Below are 25,002 nucleotides of genomic sequence, written 5' to 3'. Positions count from 1 at the left end.
GGCGGGCGGTGCCTGCGCCGCACCCGCCTGGTGGGCGCGGGACCTGGGTCGGCACCCGAGCCTGTCATTCCGGAGGGGTCCGCGGGGGTGCGGGCGGGCGATGCACCCCTGTCCCCCGCGCTCCGGCCGCGCCGGGCTCGCGCCTCCCGCCCCGCGGCCCCGCCCCTTGCCCCACCCCAGCCGGGCGGCTTAGCTGGGGCCGCAGCGCGGCGGCAACATCACTCTCGCCGCGGCTGCTCCGCCCCATCCCCTTCTGTTTTTCTCTCTCATTCTCCGGTGGCAGCGGCGGGGAAGGTGGAGGCAGGGGCAGCGGCAGCCGCGCTGGCTGCAATGAATGATCCCCCAGCGCGGGGGGAGGACCCCAGGTGAGCCTCTGCCCTCGGGAGGGCCGGGACCCCCGGCCGCCCAGGACCAGCAGCCCCCGCCATGGATCCCTAGAAGAGGAGGAGGAGGAGAAGACAGCTTCGCCGCCCACCCCCATCCCATTTTCCTCTTCCTTTATCTCATTGTTGCCGTAGCTGTTTACGGCAGCGCTCCCTCTGCCCCAGCATGGGGCGGGTTCCGGGCACTGCCATTCGGCCGGTGCGGCTCCCGCGGCTGCCCGAGGATTCTGCCTAATTCTCCCTGCCCGGCCGGTGCAGCGAGGACCGGAGAGCGGTGGAGGCCCGGACTGCAGCAGCGGCGGGGCCACCTCCCAGCATCCCCACCCTAGGAGGCTGCATGCGGATTGAAGAGCGGCGCCTGGGGGCTGGGCCGGCCCCGCTGATCCGGACCTAGAGAGGACAGCAGGACCGCCCAGGCTGCGGAGGGGCCCTGGGGGCAGGAAGGACAGAGCGGCAAGATGGCCAGTAAAACCAAGGCCAGCGAGGCCCTAAAGGTGGTGGCCCGGTGCCGCCCCCTCAGCCGGAAGGAGGAGGCTGCTGGTCACGAGCAGATCCTGACCATGGACGTGAAACTGGGCCAGGTGACCCTGCGGAACCCCCGCGCTGCCCCAGGGGAGCTGCCCAAGTCCTTCACCTTTGATGCCGTGTACGATGCCAGCTCCAAGCAGGCGGACTTGTATGATGAAACCGTGAGGCCCCTGGTAGACTCGGTGCTTCAGGGTTTCAATGGCACGGTGTTTGCCTACGGCCAGACGGGCACTGGCAAGACCTACACCATGCAGGGGACCTGGGTGGAGCCCGAGCTGCGCGGGGTCATCCCCAATGCCTTTGAGCATATCTTCACCCACATCTCTCGCTCCCAGAACCAGCAGTACCTGGTCCGGGCCTCCTACCTGGAGATCTACCAGGAGGAGATTCGAGACCTGCTCTCCAAGGAGCCTGGCAAGAGGCTAGAACTGAAGGAGAACCCGGAGACCGGCGTCTACATCAAGGACCTCTCCTCCTTCGTCACCAAGAATGTCAAGGAGATTGAGCACGTGATGAACCTGGGGAACCAGACCCGGGCAGTGGGCAGCACTCACATGAATGAGGTCAGCTCCCGCTCCCATGCCATCTTCGTCATCACGGTGGAGTGCAGTGAGCGTGGCTCAGATGGTCAGGACCACATCCGTGTGGGCAAGCTCAACCTGGTGGACCTGGCTGGCAGTGAGAGGCAGAACAAGGCAGGCCCCAACACAGCCGGAGGGATGGTCACGCAGTCCACGGGGAGTGGCGGTGGCGGTGGTGGTGGTGGTGGTGGTGGTGGAGAGAGGCCTAAGGAAGCCTCCAAAATCAACCTCTCACTGTCTGCCCTGGGCAACGTGATCGCTGCTCTGGCGGGGAACAGGAGCACTCACATCCCTTACCGGGACTCCAAGCTGACCCGGCTGCTCCAGGACTCTCTGGGGGGGAACGCCAAGACCATCATGGTGGCCACCCTGGGGCCAGCTTCGCACAGCTACGACGAGAGCCTCTCCACCCTGCGCTTTGCCAACAGGGCCAAGAACATCAAGAACAAGCCCCGGGTGAACGAGGACCCCAAGGACACTCTGCTGCGGGAATTTCAGGAGGAGATCGCCCGCCTGAAGGCCCAGCTGGAGAAGAAGGGGATGCTGGGAAAGCGGCTCCGGAGGAAGAGCAGCCGCAGGAAGAAGGCTGTGTCAGCCCCAGCCGGGTACCCTGAGGGGCCAGTGATAGAGGCCTGGGTGGCCGAAGAGGAGGATGGCAACAACAACAACCACTGCCCGCCCCAGCCTACCCTGGAGTCAGCCTTGGATAAGAACATGGAGAATTACCTGCAGGAACAGAAGGAGCGTCTGGAGGAAGAGAAGGCGGCCATCCAGGATGACCGCAGCCTCGTGAGCGAGGAGAAGCAGAAGCTGCTGGAGGAAAAGGAGAAGATGCTGGAAGACCTAAGGCGGGAGCAGCAGGCCACAGAGCTGCTCGCAGCCAAGTACAAGGTAAGGGCCCCAGAGAGCAGGGGTACTCCAGAGGTCCCCAGAGGGATCTGGGTGACAGGCTTTTCTTTGAGGGTCTGTGCCCTGACCTGAGTGAAGCAAGGTGTCCTCCCTCAGCGCCACATACTGCCCTCTTGCCAGATGCTCCCCTGGAGCAGCCAGGCAAATTCCTGCGATTCCGGGCTGCCAGGCAGAACCTTCCAGGAGCGCCTAGGAGGACAGACAAACTCACACGCATACACACACGAAGCAAAGCAGGCAGGTGATCTTTCAAGCCAGTGAACCTGAGCTGGTCTCACCTACTGCCTGTCCATCTCTGCTGGTGCCGTCTGTGTCAGTCGGGTCCACGGGACGACCAGGTCAGCCTCGTTTGGGTGTGGATTGTCTTGCACAGCCTCCTCCCCTGGGACCTCCTCCCTCTGCAGCACCTTCACACCTCACACCATTTTAACCATATCTGACATTCGGACAGCACTTCCCGGTTGACCAAATGCCCCACAAACGCGGTCTCATTTGAGCCTTACAGGAGCCATCCAGGGTCCTGGTTCTTAAGTCCCCACCGTACAGGCAAGGAACTAAGTAAGTGTCAGAGAGGTGACGTGACCAAGGTTCCATCCTACAAAATGGCAGAGCTGAGCTGGAATGCCTAGACCTCGGGCTCTTTCGGTACTTGGATGGCAAGGTAGGACTAGGGATGGATCCAGCTTCCCATGAAAGCAGTCCACGGGAGCCATGCAGTGCAGAGCCTGGTCCTTGGTAGCGTCAGGAGGGAGATTCAGGGATCACAGAGAGGGGAGGAGAGAGCACTGGGCTCTACCCTGGAGCCCTGCAGTCTAGGCCTAGCTATTCTATAGCTCATTAAGTGACCTTGTATAAGTTGCTTCCTCCTTTTCTCAAACTTCAGTTTCCCTTTTTGTAAAACCGAGGTGGTCTCAGTGGTCTCTGAAGCTCTTCCAACCTGAGAAGCAAACCGGCCCCCACACCCAGGCCTTGTCCTGGTCCCAGTAAGAGCTAGTTCCCCATTGCCCTGAGAGCTATCTGGGCCTTCCTGAGCCGTCCCCTTCCCGATGGGGGCCTCCAGGCCCTAGGTGGGGCTAAGCTACAGAGGTCCCTGCCAGGCCAGCCACAGACCTGTTAAATTTCACTGCTGCTGATGCCACAACTCAATGTTCCAGGTATTTCCGGGTCCCTGGATTCCTCAGCACTAGGGGTTGGAGGAAGGACACAGGGAACCATGCACTTGCTGGTTCACTTGCTCGAGAGAAAAAAAACATTGCTATTTTTTATGCCCTCTCAAGAGTGTGGGCTGGGGATCAGGGAACCCAGCCCGCGGAAGGAGAGCGGCAGCTGCTGCAAGACGGGCAGATGAGCTGTATGCCATTGTCTGTGTTTATGGGAATGTGTTGCTGCACCCGCGGCTCTGGCCTTGCATATTTAATATTTAATTCACCTCCGTGAGCTCAGCAAGGGTTATGCTGAGGTGCTTCCTCAAAGAAGGGATCAGGGGCCCGGCACCTTTGGGGCCATCCTGGGAGAAGCAAGATGTTAACGGCAGAATAGTTACACTCAGCTCTCCCTAGGAGGAAGGGAATCCAGGCAGTCTGGTACTTTCCACTGGGGAAGCTTACACGGGCAGGAGTCTGTCATTGGTTTCATTACCAAGAGTGCCCCCTTATCCCTTACTTTCCCTTCTCCATCCTCATGTCCCTTAAGGCTGGGAGGCTGTGGAGGCTGAGACGGTGCAAAAGCACACATCGGCCCTGACGAAATGGGTAGAGGGGTTGGAATGAAGGATCCAGTGGATTCTTCCCTCTGGGAACAATGGGATCTCCCATTGTTGGCAACTGACTGGCTCCCTCAGTAAGATTCTTGGATCTCAGGCAGTGTGGGCACAGATAATAGGATGGTCAGGAGATCAGGGCAGCCAGCGCCAGAATTCTTGCTCTAAAGGCATGGTCCACAGAACCCTCCTTCTTAATGCTGGCAGGGGCTTTGGGAAACTGAGGCCTGGACTTGCCCAGGGCCACACAGGTAAGTTAAGGAAATCCTAGACTCTTTATGCTTGATCTGGCCTCTCCATGACAGCAGCATCCTGATGTTACCTGTGCTACTTGATAATCAGAAAAATTCATTTTTCTGTAACTCTTTGACATCTTCACCTCAGGCAACCCCAAGAGATGGGAACTACTTGTTCCCATTTGACAGTTAGGAAAACCAAGGCTGGGGAAGTTGAGTGACTCTCTCTGTGCCCTCAGCTGATAAGCAGTGGAGCCAGGACTGGGACCCAGGTCTCCTAATGCCCCCAGACCTGTGCTCTTCTCAAGTCATCACGGTCCCTCCATGTTTGCTCACTGTGTGATTCAGGGCAAAGACCTTTGCCTCTCTAGGCCTTAGGTTTCCGTTCGCCTAATGAGAAGTCCCGCATATCTGACACATCTCCCTGGGGACTGGGAGAAACGGTCATTATGTGCCAGGCTTTCAGACATTAGTGGAGGGGGAGGGGTGGCTGGGAAATTCCAGGAGGGGAATGAGTCCATGTCCTGTGACTTCTTATCACACCCAGCCCAGGACAAACAGCAACAAGCAACTCAAAGTGGAGCCTGGACAGAGGACCCCAAGCTCCTCGTACCTCTAAGGCGCTGGCTGGTTCAATGTTGGATGTTTCTGGGATGGAGGAAACCATTTGAGGACTCTTGAGGGGTCACCGGGGCAAAGAGGGGAGGAGCGAGGTAGAGATAATCCCGGGCCTGCCTATTCCACGGGCTTGTGCCAAAGATTAAATGAGATCATTAGTGGGTGGGCATTTGAAATGCGTTGAAAGAGCCAAATAAATGGAGGGGCATTAGCAGCCACAGGGTGGCTTCTGTCTACCAAGCAGGGGTCCAGTGATCTCCGGGATTGACATCTTTGTTGTTAGCTTGACTCTTTCCTTGCCGAGCCGTCCCCCGAGGCCTTGCCATAACCCTGCAGCTCCGGAAGCAGAGCCGGGCAAGAAAGACGTGGGAGAGCTCAGAAGGATGGGAGCTCAGGTCCCTCCTGGAAATTAACTGAGCTTCTGCTCCCCATCAGCCACACTCTCCTCTGGTTCCCACTTCTGGGTTATGGCATCAACTCCCCTTCTCGCCTCCCCCCATCCCCTTCTTCCCCGCTCACACCACCCTCTGGGGGCAACTAAGCGGTAGCTGATGCGACCTAGTGCCCTCGTTCACTCTCTGACTCATCTTACAGTCTGTCTCGCCCGCTTTCTCTTCCACCTCCAGGCTCCCTGCTTCCTTTGTTCTGTCCTGTGTACAAACACAGTGCCTGTCTCCTTGGAGTCTCCTTTCATCTCTCCTTCTGTGTTCACCGTGGGCCTCAGGGGGTGTTAGGTGTGCAAATGTGTGCTTGCTTGTGATTGCGATTGTGACCAGCGCCTGCTTTCTCATGAATCATTAGCAACCCTTATATAGTACCTCCAGGGGGCTTGATGGCTTCCAGGGCCTATGGGGAAGGGGGCGCAGGGCAAGTCACAGACCCACAACTGAGGCTGTGGCTTTGCCGACATGTGTCTGGGCACAGTGCACGGACTGCGGCGAGCACTGGTGAAAGCATATGGATTGGTTGGGAGAAGGCCCACTTTATTCACGTTTAATTGTGCAAGGCGTTTTTGTTTTTTTTTTTTAATTTTTTTTTTAATGTTTATTTCTGAGACAGAGACAGAGCATGAGTGGGGGAGGGAAGAGAGAGGGAGACACAGGATCAGAAGCAGGCTCCAGGCTCTGAGCTGTCAGCACAGAGCCCGGCGCGGGGCTCGAACTCACAAACCGTGAGATCATGACCTCCACCAAAGTTGGTCACTCAACCAACTGAGCCACTCAGGCGCGCCCCGCAAGACGTTTTTTAAATGACTACTTTAATTTCGCACTGAGTTGTTTGAGGGATTGGACCAGGTAATCTCTAAAACTTCGATCCTGGATACTTAAGAGAGAAAACAGAAGTGTGTCTCGGGGAGGTCAGGGCTGCAGATGACACAAAATGAGGGTTCCAGTTAAAGAGAGGAGGGGAAGAGGCATGCCTGTTGGTCCCCACATAACTAGGTCTGGAGGGAGAAGAGCAGGCAGGTCTTGGCCGGAGCCCAGCTCTGTCTGTGGTGGGTGTAGAAAAGAGACCCTGCAGCAGCCGCTCCCAAAGCCAAAGGGATGAGGTCATTGCAGAGAATACAAACTGCATTGAATTTTTATTGTCCACTTTGTAGGTCCCTCTTCTCCCCCCCCCCCCCCAACTCATGAGCACTGGGATAACCACGAGAAGCTATGCAAAAAGGGAGTTTCAAGCTCCAGAAATAGCAGTGATCACAGTAATAATGCCGTTTACTTAACACTTGCTATGTGCCAAGCACTATACTACATATTGTATTATAAATTATGCAACTTAATCCACACAAGCACCTTCCAAGAAAGGTGGTGTCACTCTTCCCATTTTATAGCTGTTAAACCGAGGCCCGTGGAGGTTAAGTAACTTGCCCAAGGCCTCATATTTTGCATGTGGCAAATCCAGTCGAGCCCGGGTTGGTTTAACACAAAATTTGATCCTCTTTTATGCTTAAAGAATTAGGAAGATCAGCAACCTGGTTGCTAGGAAGGTGGTGGAAAATGGCAGGAGGTTGTGTGGCTGCATTGAACTTGAGGTGACAAAATCCAATGGGCAGCTAGAGATGGATCGGTGGAGTTTAAGAGGAGGCACAAGACCAGAAATGGAGATTGGGGGCCCGTCTTTAGAAGAGATCTTAAATGGGACCCTCACCCTCTGTTCTTGACACTCTCTCCCTCTATGTAAATGACTCCCAGACTGGGGTCTCCCGTCCTGGTCTCTCTGCTGACCTTGTTCTGTAGCGTGCTGTATTCAGAACAGGTGCATCAGACACAGACCTGAGTTTAGTGACTTACTAGCTCTGAGACCTCAGTTACCTCATCTATAAAGTGAAACAATAACAGTACCAATAATTAACAGGATTAAATGAGATAATCAGTGTTAAAGCACTTTGCACAGTTCCTGGCACGTAAGTGTTCGGTAAATAACAACTTTATTACTGCCTCATGGACAGTGTCTCTTGGCTTCACCTTCCTGATAAGTCAGACACACCACGTTTTAGTCTGGCATTCAGGGCCTGCCAGTGGCTGGCTGCCATATATCTCCTCAATCTTGCCCACCCAAGCCAGCTACTCCAGTGGGAGAACCTCACAGCCAGCTGGGCTACCCCCATCTTTTGAACCCAATAGGCACCTCACTTTCTGATGATTGCACCGTTTTTTATTTTTTTTTAATGTTTATTTATTTTTAAGTCAGAGAGAGCCAGTATGTGCAGGGGAGGGGCAGAGAGAGAGGAGACCCAGAATCCACAGCAGGCTCCAGGCTCTGAGCTGTCAGCACAGAGCCCAATGTGGGGCTCGAACTCACAAACCGTGTGATCGTGACCTGAGCCGAAGTCGGACGCTTAACTGACTGAGCCACCAGGCGCCCTGATTGTCCTGTTTTTATATCCTAGATTGTCCTGGTAGCCAGAGGATGGGAATTACAGAAGCAGATTAAAGTCAATATAAAAAACTTCCTAACACTTAGAAATGGGCTGCTTCTAGAGGTAGTGGGCTTCAATCCCTGGGAGGGCTCAAGGAGAAACTGAATGTCAGAGGCGCTCAAAAGGGATTTATGTATCAGCAAAGCCATTGAACTCGATGGTCTTTAAAGCCCCTCCTCCTCCTAAAAGTCCTTAATTGTTGGAAATACTATTTTTTAGAGCAAAATATAAAATACTCAGTTCATCTTTTTGAAAATTCAGATTAGGGGTGTCTGGCTGGCTCAGTCAGAAGAGCATACAATTCTTGACCATGAGTTTGAACCCCATGTTGGGGGTAGAGGTGACTTAAATAAATAAAACTTTATATTATTATTACTATTTTTTCTAAGTAGGCTCCATGCCCAACGTGGAGCCCAATATGGAGCCCAACGTGGAGCTTGAACTCACAACCCTGAGATCAAGACCTGAGCTGAGATCAAGAGTCAGATGCTTAACTGACTGAGCCATCCAGGTGCCCCAATAAATAAAACCTAAAAAAGAAAAAATTAAGACCAGAGGGTTTAAGTTTTAATGTATGCATTCAATCAATAATAAAAAATAATTTTCAGTTCTCTATCGTGGCCAGTTAGAAAAAGACAATGAAATGAAGAAAAGAGAGAAGAGAACGGGGAGAAAGACAGGAAAGAAATAGAAGGGGACGGTGAAGAGGGGAAAGAGAAGTGGGGTCATAAAGGCAGGGAGAAAGAAGGAGAAAGTGGGTAAAGGGGCGAATAGCAGGACTTCTGGGGAGAAGGAGCCCCAGGAGGAGAAAAAGTGCTGTGGAGGGGGGAGTTAAATACCCAGTATCGTTCCGCTCTCTGGTCTTCATGTTGGTCTCTGAATAGGGCGGTTACCAGTCTCTGGAGAGACTCCCCAGTAATCTAGGAAGTGTCTACTTCCCCAAAGCTGGTCTGGTTCCTTCCACGTCCCCCAGGACACCAGTCCCATGCCAGACACTCGGATTTACGGGGCTGGGTCATCAGGGACTACACAACACACCCCCATCTCAGCTAAGTCCTCCACCATCCTTGACAGAAGCCTCCTGATAAAAAGTGATGGGTGCCCCGAGCTGCGTCTGACATCTAGGTCAGAGTCCATGGCCTCTTGGCATTGATGGGATCCGTGTCTTCTCTTCCTTCCCATCCCTGGCAGCAGTGTGATCATTTAACAGAACTACCATGAGCTGGGGCGTTTTATAATATAAAGATTTGCCTGGCAAGAAGCATTTAAGACTCATACATTTCCATCAGATGTTTTGGGCTTCAAGTTATGTCGAGGCTCAGCAGTCCTTTTGGTCCAGTGTTGGGTTTCTCCCTATGTGTGTTGACTAGAGGACTGTATTATTGCCCTTAGTCATTTCCAGCCCCCAGATAGCACAAGATTGGATCAAGTGGCTATGATAATGTTCTCATTGTGCTCTGAGGACTAGAGGCAAGGCCTGGAATGCAGCTAGAGAAGGGCACCCTTCTCCTGCCGTGCCCTGCCAGCCTGTTGCACCTGGCCAGTCTAGGGCGCTTCTGGAGCCTTCTTGGCCTGAGAGCTGTTGAACCAGGTAGCCTGAGGAGATAAGACAATCGTCCCTCTTCCCACAAAGCTAGCCATTCTGCCATGCAGCTGTGCAAGGCAGATCCCTGTTCCCAGAGTTCAGAGGGCACCTGTTCTTGTGGTTTGGTATATCTAGAATTTGTAATATGCTGAGAAATTCCTGGGCAGTAACTCCTGGTCATATTAGAGTTATTTCTCAGTTGTCTCCCTTTCCTGCCAGATGTACTTGACAGAGGAGTACCAGGTCCTGGGCTGATCTGTTTCTATAGCACTAGGTGATGGACCTGCAGGCTTTCTCCTTTCTTGAGGTGAGCCAGCAGAATAATAATGACAATAGTAATGATGATGATAGCTACCGTTTCTTTAGTGCAGGTTTCGTACAGCCAAACACGCTGCCTGTGTTCTTTATGTGCATTGTTTTTCTTTAATCCGCACATTAGCCCCATGAAGTAGAGTACTGTTTTAATCTCCATGTGACCGTAGGCTACCGAGACTCCTTAAGGAACAACCCAGGGTCACGTGCCTAGGAAGCGTTAGGGCCAGAACAGGAGCCTCTGTCTGCCTGTCTCCAGAGCCCACGATCTTTACCTCCACACTGTAACACCAACTCAGATACGAAAGATTCATGCCAGATCCCGGGCTAATAGGCCCCAGTGGGAGCTCTTATCTGGCGAGATGCTTAACTCAACCCATCTCTGGCCTTCCGTATGATGCAAACCCCCAGCCCCTAACTCACCTGGCTCCTTTCATTCATATCATCAACAAATCTTTTTGAGTACCCATGACCAGGAGCATGTATCAGTAGGTATAGTTGAGTAAGTCTTTAAATTATTTAAATTTCTGGAAGGAATGATGAGAATTCACTAATAGTGGTTATTTCTAAGAATTTTAATGGGGAGGGAGGCTTTCATTTTTCAATTTATACTTTTTTTACCTTTATCTTTTTATTTTTACTGCAAGCATATAGTACTTTGTTAAATAAAAACTAATCTAAAAATTTTAAGGGAGGAAAAATATATAAAAGAAATGTGTTAACACCTGGTTGGAAGATTGGCTTAAAAACAATGAATAATTGGGGCGCCTGGGTGGCTCAGTCGGTTAAGCGTCCGACTTCGGCTCAGGTCATGAGCTCACTGTTCGTGAGTTCAAGCCCCGCTTCGGGCTCTGTGCTGACAGCTCGGAGCCTGGAGCCTGTTTCAGATTCTGTGTCTCCCTCCCTCTCTCTCTCTCTCTGGCCCTCCCCCGTTCATGCTCTGTCTCTCTCTGTCTCAAAAATAAGCGTTAAAAAAAATTATTAAAAAAAAATGAATAATTGAGGGAGATCCAGGGTTGATAATCATTCTCAGTGATATTCAGTTATTGGAAATCCTGTGACCGTGGACAAGTCACTTCCCCTCCCAGGGACTGCAAGACATGATCAGTAGATGATTCCTTGCTTTCTGTACTATTTGCTGATTCACCTCAGAAGCAGCAGGTCAGGAGCCCAGGGTTAGAGGTCAGCCTGAATTATGGGCAGTGGGGACTGGAGAGGAATGACCAAGCATTGCCTGGGGGCTGGAGGCTGTATGACCCCAGTGACCCACCTAAGCCCTTGGCCCTGTGCCCAGGCTGTCAAATGCTGAGTCTGCCCTTTATGCCTCCTTAGGTCTCATCCAGTTCTGACATTATAGCGTTCTGTTGTTCACTTGCATCCCTGGTGCTGGAGAGACACCCTCTAGAACACTACATCTAAACAAGGGAAGTAGGGGAGAAGGAGGAAGGTAGGGATCAGACGTGAGGTGTTTGTGGTTTTCTGACTGAAGTGAACGGGCTGTTTTTTTTCTTTCCGCTTTTCTCCGAGGGTCATCCATCCCCTGTCCAATACAAAGCTGGGAGCGGAGTCCAGCTCAGTTCACTCCCCAGCCAATACACTTCCCGATCGCTAATTTTTTTCTTCTTGATGGGAGAATTCCTAGCATTTGAGAGACCAATCCTTTCTGTTGTGTTTTGAGCCATCCAAGGAGACTCAAGGCAGGAAACAGACTGAGTCTCCTGATTTCTGTCCCCCGGGGCAGAAAATCACTGCAAATAGCACGGTTCTTCCCTTTACTGTTGTCTCTTTGGTTTCTTTTTCTTTTTTCTTTCTTTCTTTCTTTTTTTTTTTTTCTCTTACTGCTGTCTTCTCAAGATCTGTAACGAGGGAGCCACAGAAGGAGAAATAGGCCTGTGACAGTAGGAGTGGTGGTAACAAGAGATTTGAGCAACGACTGTTCCACTGATTGTTTTGTGTTGCTCTTTGTGATGAGTAGACACTGATTGACAAGGAACTGCTGACATTTGATTGTACTTTATCACTTACCAAGTACTTTCACATGTTATCCAACTCACCATTCTTACCCAAAGCCTGCAAGGTTGGTGGTATTCTCTTCTGTTTTACGGATAAGGAAACTGAAGTCCAGGGTCTGATGCCCTAGATTTCATAGCAAATAGATTGTAATAGATTACATAGCAAATGTACCAGCATTCAGGCTCTCTGACATGCCCAGTGCTGTTTATATCATTCCTCTGTGGGACTCGGGAGGTGGCCTTTCCCATGAACATTCCAGGGGTTAGCATCTCTCCGGGATGCTAGTGATACTGACAGCCTCCCCCCAGGCATGTGGTTAAGACTCTAACCCACTCATCTCAGAGGCCCCCAGAAGATGCCTCAGGCAAAAGCATCTTCAGCAGAGATCTGCCGGTTTCGGCTCAGAGAGAAAGAAATGGCGCCCTGAGCTTTCCTGATGGTTCCCGAATTGGCAAAGGTGCAAATACCAAATGCTGCTTCTCTCCTAGGCTCCTTCCTTCCTGAACCCGGGAGAAAGCTGTGGAATGGGGAAAAGGACGCCAGTGGAGTTAGGAAGCTGCTGTTCAAATATCACCTCTGCCATTTACTGGCTCCATGACCTTGAGCGAGTCTGTTTACCAGTCTGAATCTCAGTTTCCTTTTATGTCAAATGGCAATCATTCTTGTTATCTCAAATGGGATGATTAATCTTAAAAGGACCTAGCCTGGCCACAGGCACATGGCAAGTTGCATCTGTGATTACTGTTGCCCTCAGAATGTCATAGATTAGCTGGCGCTGGCAGGGCAGAGCCTGTCTGGCTTCTGTGAAATCATACCTGATGGTATCTTCTCAGAAGAGTGGCTCTCTGGGCCTGGCTGTCTCCTGTCTTTCCAGATCGGCGCTTAATGAGTACTGAGGCCTCCTTCCTCTTCCTTCTGGTCTTGCACTGGACCCTGCACAGGAAGGGGTGAACCTCTGCATATCCCAAGCTGGGCCTGAAGGCTGACATGGTCCCTGTGATGAAATGGGCCATCAGTTGTCACAGCAGCCGCCTCTAATGCCTGGAATCAAGACCCTGGTCAAATTGGGAAATTATCTGGAAAGAACATAGTCAATGTAGGAGCAGATTACACTTCTTTATTTTATTTATTTTTTAATGTTCATTTCTGAGACAGAGAGAGACAGAGCACGAGTGGGGGAGGGGCAGAGAGAGAGGGAGACACAGAATCCAAAGCAGCGTCCAGGCTCTGAGCTGTCAGCACAGAGCCCGACAACGGGGCTTAAACTCACAAACCGTGAGATCATGACCTGAGCCGAAGCCGGTCGCTCAACCAACTGAGCCACCCAGGCACCCCCAGATTACACTTAAAATTTCCTGAATTATGAGTCTCCAGGCTTAGACTACTCCATCTCTGTTGACACATTTTAGTGTCCCATCTGTAAAGCAAAGGGGGTGGGGTCCATGATTTGCTGAGGCTGCCTTACTTATGCCGTGATTTGTATCAGTCTCTCAAGAGTCAGACCATGGCCCTGGAGCGCCCAGCCCTGCCTCTTCCACCCCCGCAGCCTCTGCTGGCCTTTTAGTTACACTGGACTTATTTAGAACCAGTAGGACCAAACCCAGTCCTGTCCACAGGCCCCACCCACCTGTCTTTTGCCTTGAGAGATCACAAAGGCAGCATTAACTAGGGCAGCTAAGAGCTCCAGGGAACTGTTCCTGGGGACTAGGAACCCTGTATTCCCAGCCCCTCTGTTTAGTAAATCCCAGCCTGAAGTGGGCCTACAGATTTGAGGCATCCCTGTCCCTCCCTGTCCTCCATAGGTGATAGTGAGGACAGAGATCTAAAGAAAAGGAGGAGATGGCAACCGGTATCCTCAGAAAAATGGGGGGGGGGGACATAAAAGCAAAAGCAAAAGCAAAAAAAAAAAAAAAAAAAAATCCCACCCATGTTTCCAAGCAAAGAATTGAAGTCATGCATGACATATTTCAGAGCGTGGGGGCAAAGCAGACAGCATGGGTTGAGAATGGGGAGAAGGTGGGGGCTGAGACCTTGCACCTGCCCACAGATGTTGTGCCAGGACCAGCCCCCCACCCCCACCCCCCCCCCTTCTAGCATAAGACAGGCTCTGTCAGCCAGGCTTGGCTGACAGCGTGGGCTGGACAAGTGGGCAAGACTTGGTGAGTCACCAGAAAGGCAAATTCAGTTGTCATTCAGACCACGTCTGTGCTGGGTTTCGGCGGGGCTGGCGGAGAAGCACAGGGGCTGTGGACAAATGGGAGTGGGGTGATAACAGACAGTCAGACATCATCCAGAATTCTCTTCATAGAGCCCAGGGCCCAGCCAGAAGGAGAGATCCTGAAGCAGAGTTCTAGATCCAAGGAGGAGATCTAACATGAAGGCCAATTAGCAAGAACTGACAGAGAAATCAGTCCTGAGAGTCCTATTGTACAGGTAGGGGAGGCTCAGAACCTGGGGGCCCTGGTAATCTTGGCTGGTACAGCAGATTCCAGGCCTGATCGGCAGCTCAAAGTCTGCCTGACTGTCTAAATGGGTATCTTGAATCCATTTGGACATTGTCAGGCAGAATTTTTTTTTTTAATGTTTATTCATTTTTGAGAGAGAGAGGGAGAGAGAGGGAGGGGCAGAGAGAGAGGGGGACAGAGGATCTGAAGCGGGCTCTGCTCTGACAGAGAGTCCTATGTGGGGCTTGAAGTCACAAACTGCGAGATCATGACCTGAGCCAAAGTCGGACACTTAACCAGCCGAGCCACCCAGGCACCCCTGTCAGGCTAAATTTTGAATGAAGAGAGCAAAGGACTAGGTGTGGGTAGCTGGAGAAAGTGGAGGCTGAACAAAGAATTGTTTTGAATCAGAGGTCTGTCTCCTTACTTAAAGATCACCAAGAAAAAAAAATAACTTGAAAAAAGCGTAAAAGGATATGTTGTGAAAGGAGAGCTCAGACCTCCACAAGTCCACCTGAAAGGTATAGAGAATATAAAATAAATGGGAAGGCTCAATTTTATATCTACTATTAGAACAATTTTTAAAAATAATGATAATACTTCGTGCCTATGACATTGTAATAAAAGCAGCTCCATTATTTATTGCTGGCAGTAAAGTGGTATAAACTGTTAGAACTTGGCAGTATGTTCTAAGATAGACAAAATGTTTATAATCTTTTGTCCACTCCTGAAATTTCCTTCTAAGAAAGTCATCTAAAAAAACCAAAAAATTATATGTACAAGGATGTTTGTCATAAACATTGTACACAACCAAAATATCTTTTTTTTTTAATTTTTTTAAATGTTTATTTTTATTTTTGAGACCGAGAGAGACAGAGCATGAACGGGGGAGGGTCAGAGAGAGGGAGACACAAAATCTGAAACAGGCTCCAGGCTCTGAGCTGTCAGCGCAGAGCCCGACGCGGGGCTCGAACTCACGGACCGTGAGATCATGACCCGAGCCGAATCGGACGCTTAACCGACTGAGCCACCCAGGTGCCCCAACACAACCAAAATATCTTCTAATGCAGGTTAATGAAATATATTTAAATTAGCTGCTGTATTATGCAATCATCAAATTTATAGTCATAAACCGTAGTGAAGTAACAGGAAATTCTGGAGAGATTTGATAAAATGGAAATAGCAGGACATGAGTGTATATTTATACCTTGCCTGTTGATGTGAAAAAATGATGTGTGCATATGGAGAAATCTGGAAAAACAGGGAAAATAAAAGAAGCTGAGTATGTGAGGAATATGTATTTTCCTAATTTTGTTTTATTTCTGTGGTTATTCGGATATTAGTGCATTTTTTTTCCCTGAAGGGAGAGAAAGACAATAAAAGGTTAAATATGTGTCCTCAGGAGGGCACCTGGGGGAGTAGAGCAACTCTTGATCTCGGGGTCCTGCGTTCAAGCCCCACATTGGGCATAGAGCTTACTTTAAAAAAAATGTGTCTTTAGAATCCCTTAATAAACTGTTAGATATTTAATATAGTCCTCCTGAGATAACCAGTTCCATAAATTTATCACCTTTTGTGAACAGAACTTCCCTTTATTTGTCAAAAAAACCCAAAGTATAAGCTCTTCCTCTATGTGCCAGGACTGATTGGAAAAGCCTGGATCTTTCCTTTTCACACCTATTTTAATTTAATTTTATCTTTTAAAGGGAACATTTTTTTTAATGTTTATTCATTTGAGAGAGAGAGAGAGAGAGTATGAGCAGGGGAGGGGCAGAGAGAGAGGGAGACAGAATCCAAAGCGGTCTCCGTCACACTGTCAGCACAGGGCTCCCTCCACCTGATGAACCACGAGATCACGACCTGAGCCGAGGTCAGATGCTTAACTGACTGAGCCACCCAGGTGCCCCTATTTTATTATTTTTTTTAATGTTTATCATTTTAAGAGAACGTGTGCCTGAGCGGGAGAGGGGCAGAAAGAAAGATAGAGAATCCCAAGCAGGCTCTGCACGTAGCACAGAGCCTGATGCAGGGCTCAATCTCATGACCAAGAGATCATAACCTGAGCCAAAATCATGAGTCAGACACTTAACCGACTGAGCCACTAAGGTGCCCCATATTTTATTTTATTTTATTTTTTTAATTAAGCAAGCTCTATGCCCCAGCCTGGGGCTCGAACTCACGACCCTGAGATCAGGAGTCGCATGCTCTACCGACTGAGCCAGCCAGGCACCCCCACACCTATTTTGATCGTATAGTTTCCAGGTCTATCCTCGTAACCTTTCTTTGTCTTTGCAGACTAAAGAGTCCTAATTTTTAATAGCCCTTGGATGGTTTTAGCCGCCCTTCTCTAGATCACTCTCCTCCGTGTCCCCAGAGACGCAGTGAGGGAACTACACACAGTGCTCCAGATTGAGCTGCGTCACCATTTTATATTAGGGTAGAATGATTTTTGTTTTGTTTCCAAAAAAGCCTTCATGATGGTGCCTGGCCAGATGCTAGTGGCTTTTTTAGCTGTGGAAGCATATTAAGCCAATGTCTTCTGGGAACAATAGAGAATTACTCCCCCCTCCCCCACTTTTTTTTTTTTTTTAACTCATAACTGATTGCTCACAGCTATCATTTAATGAGTAGAGCTAGGATTACTTTTTCCCAGAATGTAAAACTGTAATTGAAGCTCATCTGACATTTTTTTTGTCAGCTCACGCGGCCTAGAAATTCTCTTGGACGTTACCACTTACGAAGATCTGGGGGCATCTGTGGAGCTGGGTATCTGGCCAGTGCTCTCTTTCTTGTGTGATTTCTAGTGGAGATCAGTCCTGTCTTTTAACATCTGAACAGTTTTCCACCCAGAGAGATGCCTGTTTCTGTTTCATTTTCCTAATCCACCCCCCTATTACGAGAATATACTTCCCTTCTCTGTCTCCTTACCGCACCCCCCCCCCCCACCGGCCCCAGCCCCCCCCCCCCCCCCCCCCGTCTAACTTAACCAAGGCAGGGGTATTTTAACCTCTAACGTTCTGGCCACTGGCTTCCCCATGTACCGGAATAACCATGGGGATGAGTCAGACACGATTTTCTCCTGATGGAAACGTATTGCTCTTCTCTTAGCAGGTTCTGCTTCCTAAAACATTGAACAGAATGTCTGGAGTAGAAAGAGCATGGGCTTTGGAGCCAGGCCGACCTGGGCCTGGATTTTCCATTTAAATTTAATGGCCGTGATGTGACTGACGGTGGATGGATTACTTAACCTGTTGGAGCTTTCGTAAGGAAAATGATGGTGCTAACAGCATGCCCCTTAAAGCATGTCACACGGGCCACCTGGGGATCTCCTTACAAAGCAGATTCTGATTCACTAGGTCTGTGTAGGGCCTAAGATCCTGCATTTGTAACAAGTCCCCCAGTAATATTGATTCTGGGGGGAATCTCAAAAAGCAGTGATTCTGGGGCACCTGGGTGACTCAGTCAGCTAAGTGTCCTAATCTTGATTCTGGCTCGGGTCATGATTTCACGGTTCCTGAGTTCAAGCCCTGCATCTGGCTCTGCACTGACAGTGTGGAGCCCACTTGGGATTCTCTCTCTCTCCATCTCTCTCTGTCCCTCCCCTGCTTGTGCTCTCTCTCTCTCTCTCAAAATAAATTTAGGGGCCCCTGGGTGGCTCAGTCGGTTAAGCATCCAACTTCGGCTCAGGTAATGATCTCACATTTCATGGGTTCTAGTCCCGCATCGGGCTCTGTGCTGACAGCTCAGAGCCTGGAGCCTGCTTGGGATTCTGTGTCTCCCCCTCTCTCTCTGCCCCTCCCCCACTTGTGCTCTGTCTCTTTCTCTCAAAGATAAATAAACATTAAAAAAAATAAAAATTAATTAATTAAAAAAAAAAAAAAGCAGTGATTCTTAAATATGAACCTTTAAAAAACACCAATGCCCAGACCTCATCACTGGCTCTCCTGCCCCTTTCCAATTTGATTGACAGTGGGGTGTAGCCTGGGCCTAGTAAAAGCTCCCCAGGTGACTCTAATAGACATCAAAGTTTAAGACCCAATTCTTAAAGGTTTAGTAGGAGAAGTAAATATGGAACAGCTGACCAGCAAGAAAATAATGGTTTTCTTCCTCCTGGTTCCCTGTCCTGTTCTCTCTCAACCCGGGTCCCCGTCCTTAACTCCATCAGGAAAACCGGGGCATCAGCAGTTGCCCCGAGCCTTCCTTACCAGACTCTTCCACGGAGCACCTGGCTTGGGAGTTCTCACGGCCCGTCATGAGCCGAAGGGCCCAAGATTATAATGCGATGTGGCCCCGCAGTGGGAATTTGAAAGGCTCCCCAGTGACTCTAATATAGCAACCAAGTTTGAGAAGTCGTGTCTTTATGAGGTGGCAAAGAGTGAAGAACACTAGAGTCACGTAGAGTACCACGGGAAGTGCAAGGACTCAGGGCTGGAGTGTTCCAGAACGGGAAGCCAGGCCACACACCAAGTCCCCCAACATCTCATTACCCAATATTTGGAGGGATCAGTTATCCATGGCCCCGGCAGGAGGGGGTTTCCTCCGCATATGACAGAACTGCTGCCTTGTCTCCTTCCTGCCTCTTCACACCCGTCCCATCCCTCCTGCCAGGCTTCCCAGATTCTCAGACCCCACTGCTCTGCCCTTTCACCCTGCACCAGTGAGTGTGGGCCAGTCAGTTGAAGGAGGAGAAGGTGCCAGAAAGGGCCGCCGGTTCTATTCTGGATGAGCGGGCCCAGGAAAAGGACCTAGAACCCCCCTCTGGGACCACCTCAGGGATTCCTTTCAGTTCAGCACACATTTATTGAGCACTTACTATGTGCCGAGCACTAAGACACGATTCCTACCCTGAAGGAGCTCACAGGGGAGACAGGATATCAGCAGTAATGGTCCATTCTGGGAAAATGGTAGGGACGTGTCCTAGTTAGGCCCAAAGGAAGAAATGTGCAGATTTGAGGGAATCAGAGAAAACATCCCAAGGTGCTCAAGGTGGGTCTTGCAGGATAAGGAGCGATTTTCCAGGTGGACGTGGAGTGGGAAGAGGAGCCCAGTGTCGTGGAAAGGCACAGCACATTCCAGGAGCTGGAATTCTTCCTTTTTTTTTTTTAATCAAAAATAAATTTATTCTTTTTTTTCCAGGAATAAATTTAGTGATTCATCGCTTACATATAACACCCAGTGCTCATCCTAACCGGTGTCCTCCTCGATGCCCCTCACCCCTTCGGCCCTTCCCCCCACCCAACACGCCGCCAGCAGCCCTCAGTTTGTTCTCTGTATTTAAGAACCTCTTGTGGTTTGTCTCCCTCTCTGTTTTTATATTATTTTTGCTTCCCTTCCCTTATGGTCATCGGTTTTGTATCTTAAATGCCACATCTGAGTGAAATCATATGATATTTGTCTTTGACTTAGTTCCCTGCAGGAGCTGGGATTCTTTGGGTGGAACTGGAGCACAGGGCATACCTGGGGAGTAGGCAGCCAGGGAGGCTGGGGGGTTGGGCCAGCCCGCGGGGCAGGGAGCTGCTGCCGACCTTGGGTTTTATCCTGTGAGGAATGGAGGCCTGTTAAATACTTCTCAGCAGAGGAGGGGCAGGCTCACACTTGTGTTTTTGGTGACTGCCCCTGGGTGTCATGCGGGGGATGGATGGAAGGGGAAACTGAGGCAGCAGGGAGTCCATGGCAACAACCCAGGTTAGTCATGGAGACCGCAGTGAAGTCAGCAGGTGTCGGTCGTGAGGATGAAAAGGTGGGAATGGCGCGAACCCTAACAAGCCAGACTTGAAGGGGTCTGATGACTGGCCTGGTGTAGGGGAGGTGGGGGGTTGCACGCAGGGCAGGGCCTGGGGTGAGGAAGCTAAGGTGCCTGGGGCACAAGATTTAAGGAGTCACTCACTGAAAGGATAGCCCCCTTGGGTGAGAAGGAAGAATCTAGGCTGAGTTTGTGCTTGTGGTGGGGGGCGGGGGGGCTGGGTGGTGAGATAATAACTCACAGCAAGGCCTGGAGGGGAGGGGCAGTAGCCCAGCAGGTGGCGGTGGTGTGGCCGTGAGGACAGGCAGCTATCGGGGCCCCTTGCTCTGCGGCAGCCCTGCCCTTGGCTTCGGAGGCTGTGTGGGGCCGCTCTGACTGGCCCGGTTTTGCTCAGCGTCCAATGGCGTCCTCACACAGCTCAACCTCTGACCCCCAAAAGCAACCCTTAACCCCTGTCCCGCTTTCTCCACGGTGATGGGGCTCTACAGGTGGCAAAGGGTCTCCTTTCTCCCACATTGTGACAGCACCGTCTGCTTTGAGAGCCCTCAAGCAGGTCAGCCGGTTCCACTGGGAAAATTTCCAGTGGGGAGGCAGCCAATATCTTCTGGTGGCTCAAGGTGATTTCAACCTTCCGGGAAGCCTGGGATGAAATCAGAGGACAGCTGGAGTGCCCTGGGGCAGCACCCTCTGATTAGCAAGAATGAAAGTGCATTTTATGTAGTCACAGGTTACCCAGTTTATACAAATCCATGATCAGTTAAGCTTCAGAGTCAACCAGCACCCCTGGCAGGCGTGTGCCTAGCACTGGGCTGGGGGCTTTCACCCAGCACAGGGGCTCACGGACTGAGGGTGGCGGGTTCAAATCTTCCCTCTTTGTTAACTAGCTGCATGACCTCAGGCTGGTTACTCTCCGTTTCTTCATTTGCTCAGTGGGGAAAGCAATAGCACCTTTCTCTTAGGGTGAGGATGGAGATCAGAGATGGTGTTTGTTAGGGGCTTAGTTCAGCCCCTCGCACATAGTACCCAGCAAATATTTGTCGGCCTCCCTGGAACAGAGCAGTTCCCATGTTACGGATGTGAGAGCCGAAGGGGGTAACTTGGCCAGGGCCTTGCATTTGGTGGGCAGAACCCGAGTCTTTCTGGAGCTCTCCAGGGCTCATGCCGCTTCTGGAACCTCATATTGCCCCTTAGTGCTGCAGAGTCTTCCTTTTCTTTTGCTTTCCGTGTCAGCTGAAGATTACACCTGTGTTGAGTGAGAGCCCTCTTCCTGAGTCAGGAGCCAGTTAGCTAAGGAGCTGGGCTGCCTGTTGACTGGAGCCTCTGCTCCCCACTCTTGAACACCGGCTCCAGCCGAAAGCCAGGATTAGGATGCCTTCTGCACGCCCCTCCTAGGCATGGTGAACCAACCTTCCATCTGTATCCAAAGCAAACAGATCAGGTGTCTATATTCCCCGAGGGATGCCCTCTCTTTGCCTCACCTGACAGTCTTCTTGACAATGGGAGCCTTGGGCTGGAGCCCAGGAGGCTGGAGGGGAAACTCTGTTCTCAGTGAGGACCACAGGCCCTGTCTGGGATACATCTTTTGTCCACCCCTGGAAGGACCACGGAGCAGGGAAGCCAAACCTCTCAAGCTGGTGATGCCGTGACCATTTGAAAAGCCCCTCACCTAATCCCTCTGTGTCCCCAGGCCATGGAGAGCAAGCTGCTCATCGGGGGCAGGAACATCATGGATCACACCAATGAGCAGCAGAAGATGTTGGAGCTGAAGAGGCAGGAGATTGCGGAGCAGGTAGGGCTGGGGGCTTCAGGTCTCATGGGGGTGCATGGCCTTGAGGTCTTGTCTGGAGGGCATGGGGCAGTGAGCCATCATGGACTCAAGATCCCTGGAATACAGTGCTAAGAAGCTAAGACCCGATGCCCTGGATCCCATGGGTCCACCAGCCCAGGAGCCTGCCTGTGTCCAGGGCACTGCCCGCCGACGGCTGAGAGGAAGTGGCGGTTCTCCATGACATCAGCCTCTACGGGGCATCTGGTGTTAATTCCTGCCACAAGGGCGAATGTTCTTTTCCATCTGTATGACCACATCTGAAGTCTTCAAGAACCACAATTTGTTGGTCCTACCAGTCATCGGTGACACCGCAAGGGGAGAGGGTGAGGAAGCTGGGAAGCCAGTATGGTGGGAATCTATAGCTGCTGGACACCCCTAGAATGTGCCAGCTATATGAGCCAAGAAGAAGGTTCAAAGAGGCTCCACTGAGGTTGGGGTAGAAGCAGGGGCCACGGGCCATGGGCCACTGTCTTCTCCCCCCTGGCATCTGTGGTCACCATGGAGGCAGACCCCATGCAAGGCAGGATGCACCTGTCCCCTGAACTCCCTTGGCCCTCCCCGGTACACGCTGTCCCACTGAGCCCCTGTTCCCTGCCTTGGCCTAGAAACGCCGTGAACGGGAAATGCAGCAGGAGATGATGCTCCGAGATGAAGAGACCATGGAGCTCCGGGGCACCTACACGTCCCTGCAGCAGGAGGTGGAGGTCAAAACCAAGAAACTCAAGAAGGTGAGATGCCACAGGCGAAGGGGTCAAAGTGTGTGAGGGCCCGGCAGCCTCTCCCCAAGACGGTCACTCTCCCGAGGGGTATGTGTCGTAGGGCCCCTTCCCCACTTGGCTTGAACTGCTGAAGCCCCGAGTTACTTTGCCGGGGCTGCCGGGGTGAGGGGTGAGGAAGGCAGGGGTCTGGGGCTGGAGTGGAACAGAGCCTTTGCTCCTGGGCCAGGCGGGGCCTGACAGGCTCGGAAGGCCTTCACTTCCAGTCTCCAGTTGCCATCCTCATGGCGGTGGGTAACTTTCCTCTGTACAGTGTCATCAGTGAGTCACAATTTGGGTAGCCAGGCCTGGGACAGGGCCCTGAGTGTCGAGGAGACCTGAGGAGACACAGCCTGGGGGAGCTCAGGAAGGGAGCCAGAGGCGCCTGTGGACACGGGAAGGGCTGAGACTGTCTGCTCTCCGGGACTCTGCCAAGTCCTTGGCCAGGGAAGGGCATGTATAGGGACAGCAAACTCCGGCCCCGATTCTGGGAAGAGCCTGGAGAACCCTGAGGGTTGTCGACGTGGCTGCCCCAGTGCCGGCCAGGCTGCCCAGCCACAGTGGCAGTTTCCCGGGACATACCTGCCTCTTGGTGGGTTAGGAGTGGGACAGCAGGCTCTGTGCTGCCCTCCACACCCCCATTCGTGAGAGCCCCTGGAGAGGCAGAAGTGGGATGGGTCACCTTGCAAACTGGCTTAGTCCCCCTTCCCCTCCCTGGACCCTGCACCAGCTGTTGTGTACTTGGGTCCCGATTCTGACTCTTCTCTTAACTAGTTGTGTTGCCTTGAGCGTCTCTGTGCCTGAGTTACCTCTTCTATAAAAAAGAGGGTGTTGGATTAAAAGGTCTGGCGGGTCCCTTTCAGTTTGAACATTCCACAATGCTGCCAGCAGCTGAGAGGGAGCAGGTAATGGGCCTTAGTGTTGGGAGGGACAGGACAGCCCTTTGAATAACTTGCCCTGATTTGTGACGGGGCAAGAGGGAGATTCAGACTCGGACCTCACCCCGAACTCAGCTGGTAGACCCTGAGCCTGCGTCGGTGGGGCCCAGGCTGGGTCACAGGGGCCTCGCTGCCACACTGCACGGCCTCTGAGCTGCGCCTGTCTCCACGCAGCTCTACGCCAAGCTGCAGGCGGTGAAGGCAGAGATCCAGGACCAGCATGATGAATACATCCGCGTGCGGCAGGACCTGGAGGAGGCGCAGAATGAGCAGACCCGGGAGCTCAAGCTCAAGTAGGGCCCCCTCCCCTTCCCGGCCCTGGTCCTCACGGCCGTGCCTCACTCCCTGGCCTCTCCCTGATGGGCTTAATTCCTTCCTGAAGGCCTCATTCCAGCCGTCTGCTCACCCAGGAGTCCACGTCCCTTAGGAAGAGAATGTGTCGAGGGATGGGGACGAGGCCTAAGTTCTAGAGTTGCTTATCAACCTCCTCTCCTTGTTTCCTTCTCTTTCCTCTGCTCTGCCTGTATACGATCAGTCCCCCAAAGTGCATGCTGGGTGCTGGCCACGGGTCACCCCTCAGGCCCTGAGCTTACAGTCCTTGCATTGGAAGCAGTGATTTCAAGCTCTGTGACTTCTGTAGGGACCCTCTTCCTCCAATTCTCTGCTTTCTCCTCTGTTCCCTCTGCCTCTTTGCTTCTCGCTTCTAATCCTTCAACCTTCACATGCGCTGTGTGGTCTCTTACCACCCCCCCCAGTTCCCCATCTCTACCTCATTCCTGCTCCCAGGTACCTAATCATCGAGAACTTCATCCCCCCTGAGGAGAAGAACAAGATCATGAATCGGCTTTTCCTGGACTGCGAGGAGGAGCAGTGGAAGTTCCAGCCCCTCGTGCCAGCTGGAGTGTGAGTCTGTCTCCCCCTGGTCTGGGCCTAGGCACTTGCCGGCCCACCCCAGGTTGGGGGTGGCCAGGAGTCTGCGGGAGACAGAGGCTTCTGTGCGTTTGGAGAAGGGTGGGGGAAGTTCCGATGGAGTATGGATTTCTCGAGACCTAACACAGAGGTCTTCACGAAGGAAGGGTGTTTTGCCAAAAACAAAGTGTTTTTCTCGGGTGCCCCATGAGGGACCTACGGAGAGGAAGAGCGTCTCAGCCTTTTGGCACTCCCAGTGAATGATAACATTCTGTCAGTTTGGTGAATGTTCGTTTTTCGGGTGCCAAAAACAGCGACGATAGTTAATATTTGCCTTACTGTATTTTAGACTCTCCAGACAGAAGGTAAATCCGACACAGAGCTCACAGTCCAGTCTGTATTTTCTGAATGCAGAGAAGTAATCAGATCAGGAAATGATAGAGGCGTGATCCAATCTTTATAGTTTCACTCAGCTCAGCGTGGTGATTCAGCATTTCCACCTGTTTCCTTGTAGTCCAGCTCTTGGGTACAGTTTGCGTCC

The 25,002-nt window shown here is 51.7% G+C and overlaps 1 protein-coding gene and 1 non-coding gene across 2 annotated transcripts; one reads left to right on the top strand and one right to left on the bottom strand.

Moving 5' to 3' along the window:
• KIF3C (kinesin family member 3C) lies at positions 1-25,002 on the top strand. Its single transcript, XM_060644973.3, has 5 exons — positions 1-2,383; positions 21,719-21,820; positions 22,465-22,587; positions 23,727-23,845; positions 24,339-25,002. The coding sequence occupies exons 1-5, from the start codon at positions 842-844 to the stop codon at positions 24,457-24,459; spliced, it is 2,007 nt and encodes a 668-aa protein (XP_060500956.2). The 5' UTR covers positions 1-841; the 3' UTR covers positions 24,460-25,002.
• Positions 16,443-16,516, bottom strand: TRNAR-CCU (transfer RNA arginine (anticodon CCU)). Its single transcript has one exon. It is a non-coding gene; the product is annotated as a tRNA-Arg (tRNA).

Source organism: Panthera onca, chromosome A3 (genome assembly GCF_046562875.1).
Source record: "Panthera onca isolate mPanOnc1 chromosome A3, mPanOnc1 haplotype 2, whole genome shotgun sequence".
Taxonomy (NCBI): domain Eukaryota; kingdom Metazoa; phylum Chordata; class Mammalia; order Carnivora; family Felidae; genus Panthera; species Panthera onca.
The sequence above is the reverse complement of the archived record's forward strand: the minus strand, read 5'-3'. Positions and strand labels throughout refer to the sequence as shown.

Coding starts and splice junctions, on each gene's coding strand:
- KIF3C (XM_060644973.3), top strand. CDS start 842: ATGGCCAGTAAAACCAAGGCCAGCGAGGCCCTAAAGGTGGTGGCCCGG. Junction 22,588..23,726: donor AAACCAAGAAACTCAAGAAG/GTGAGATGCCAC, acceptor GTCTCCACGCAG/CTCTACGCCAAGCTGCAGGC. Junction 23,846..24,338: donor ACCCGGGAGCTCAAGCTCAA/GTAGGGCCCCCT, acceptor TCCTGCTCCCAG/GTACCTAATCATCGAGAACT.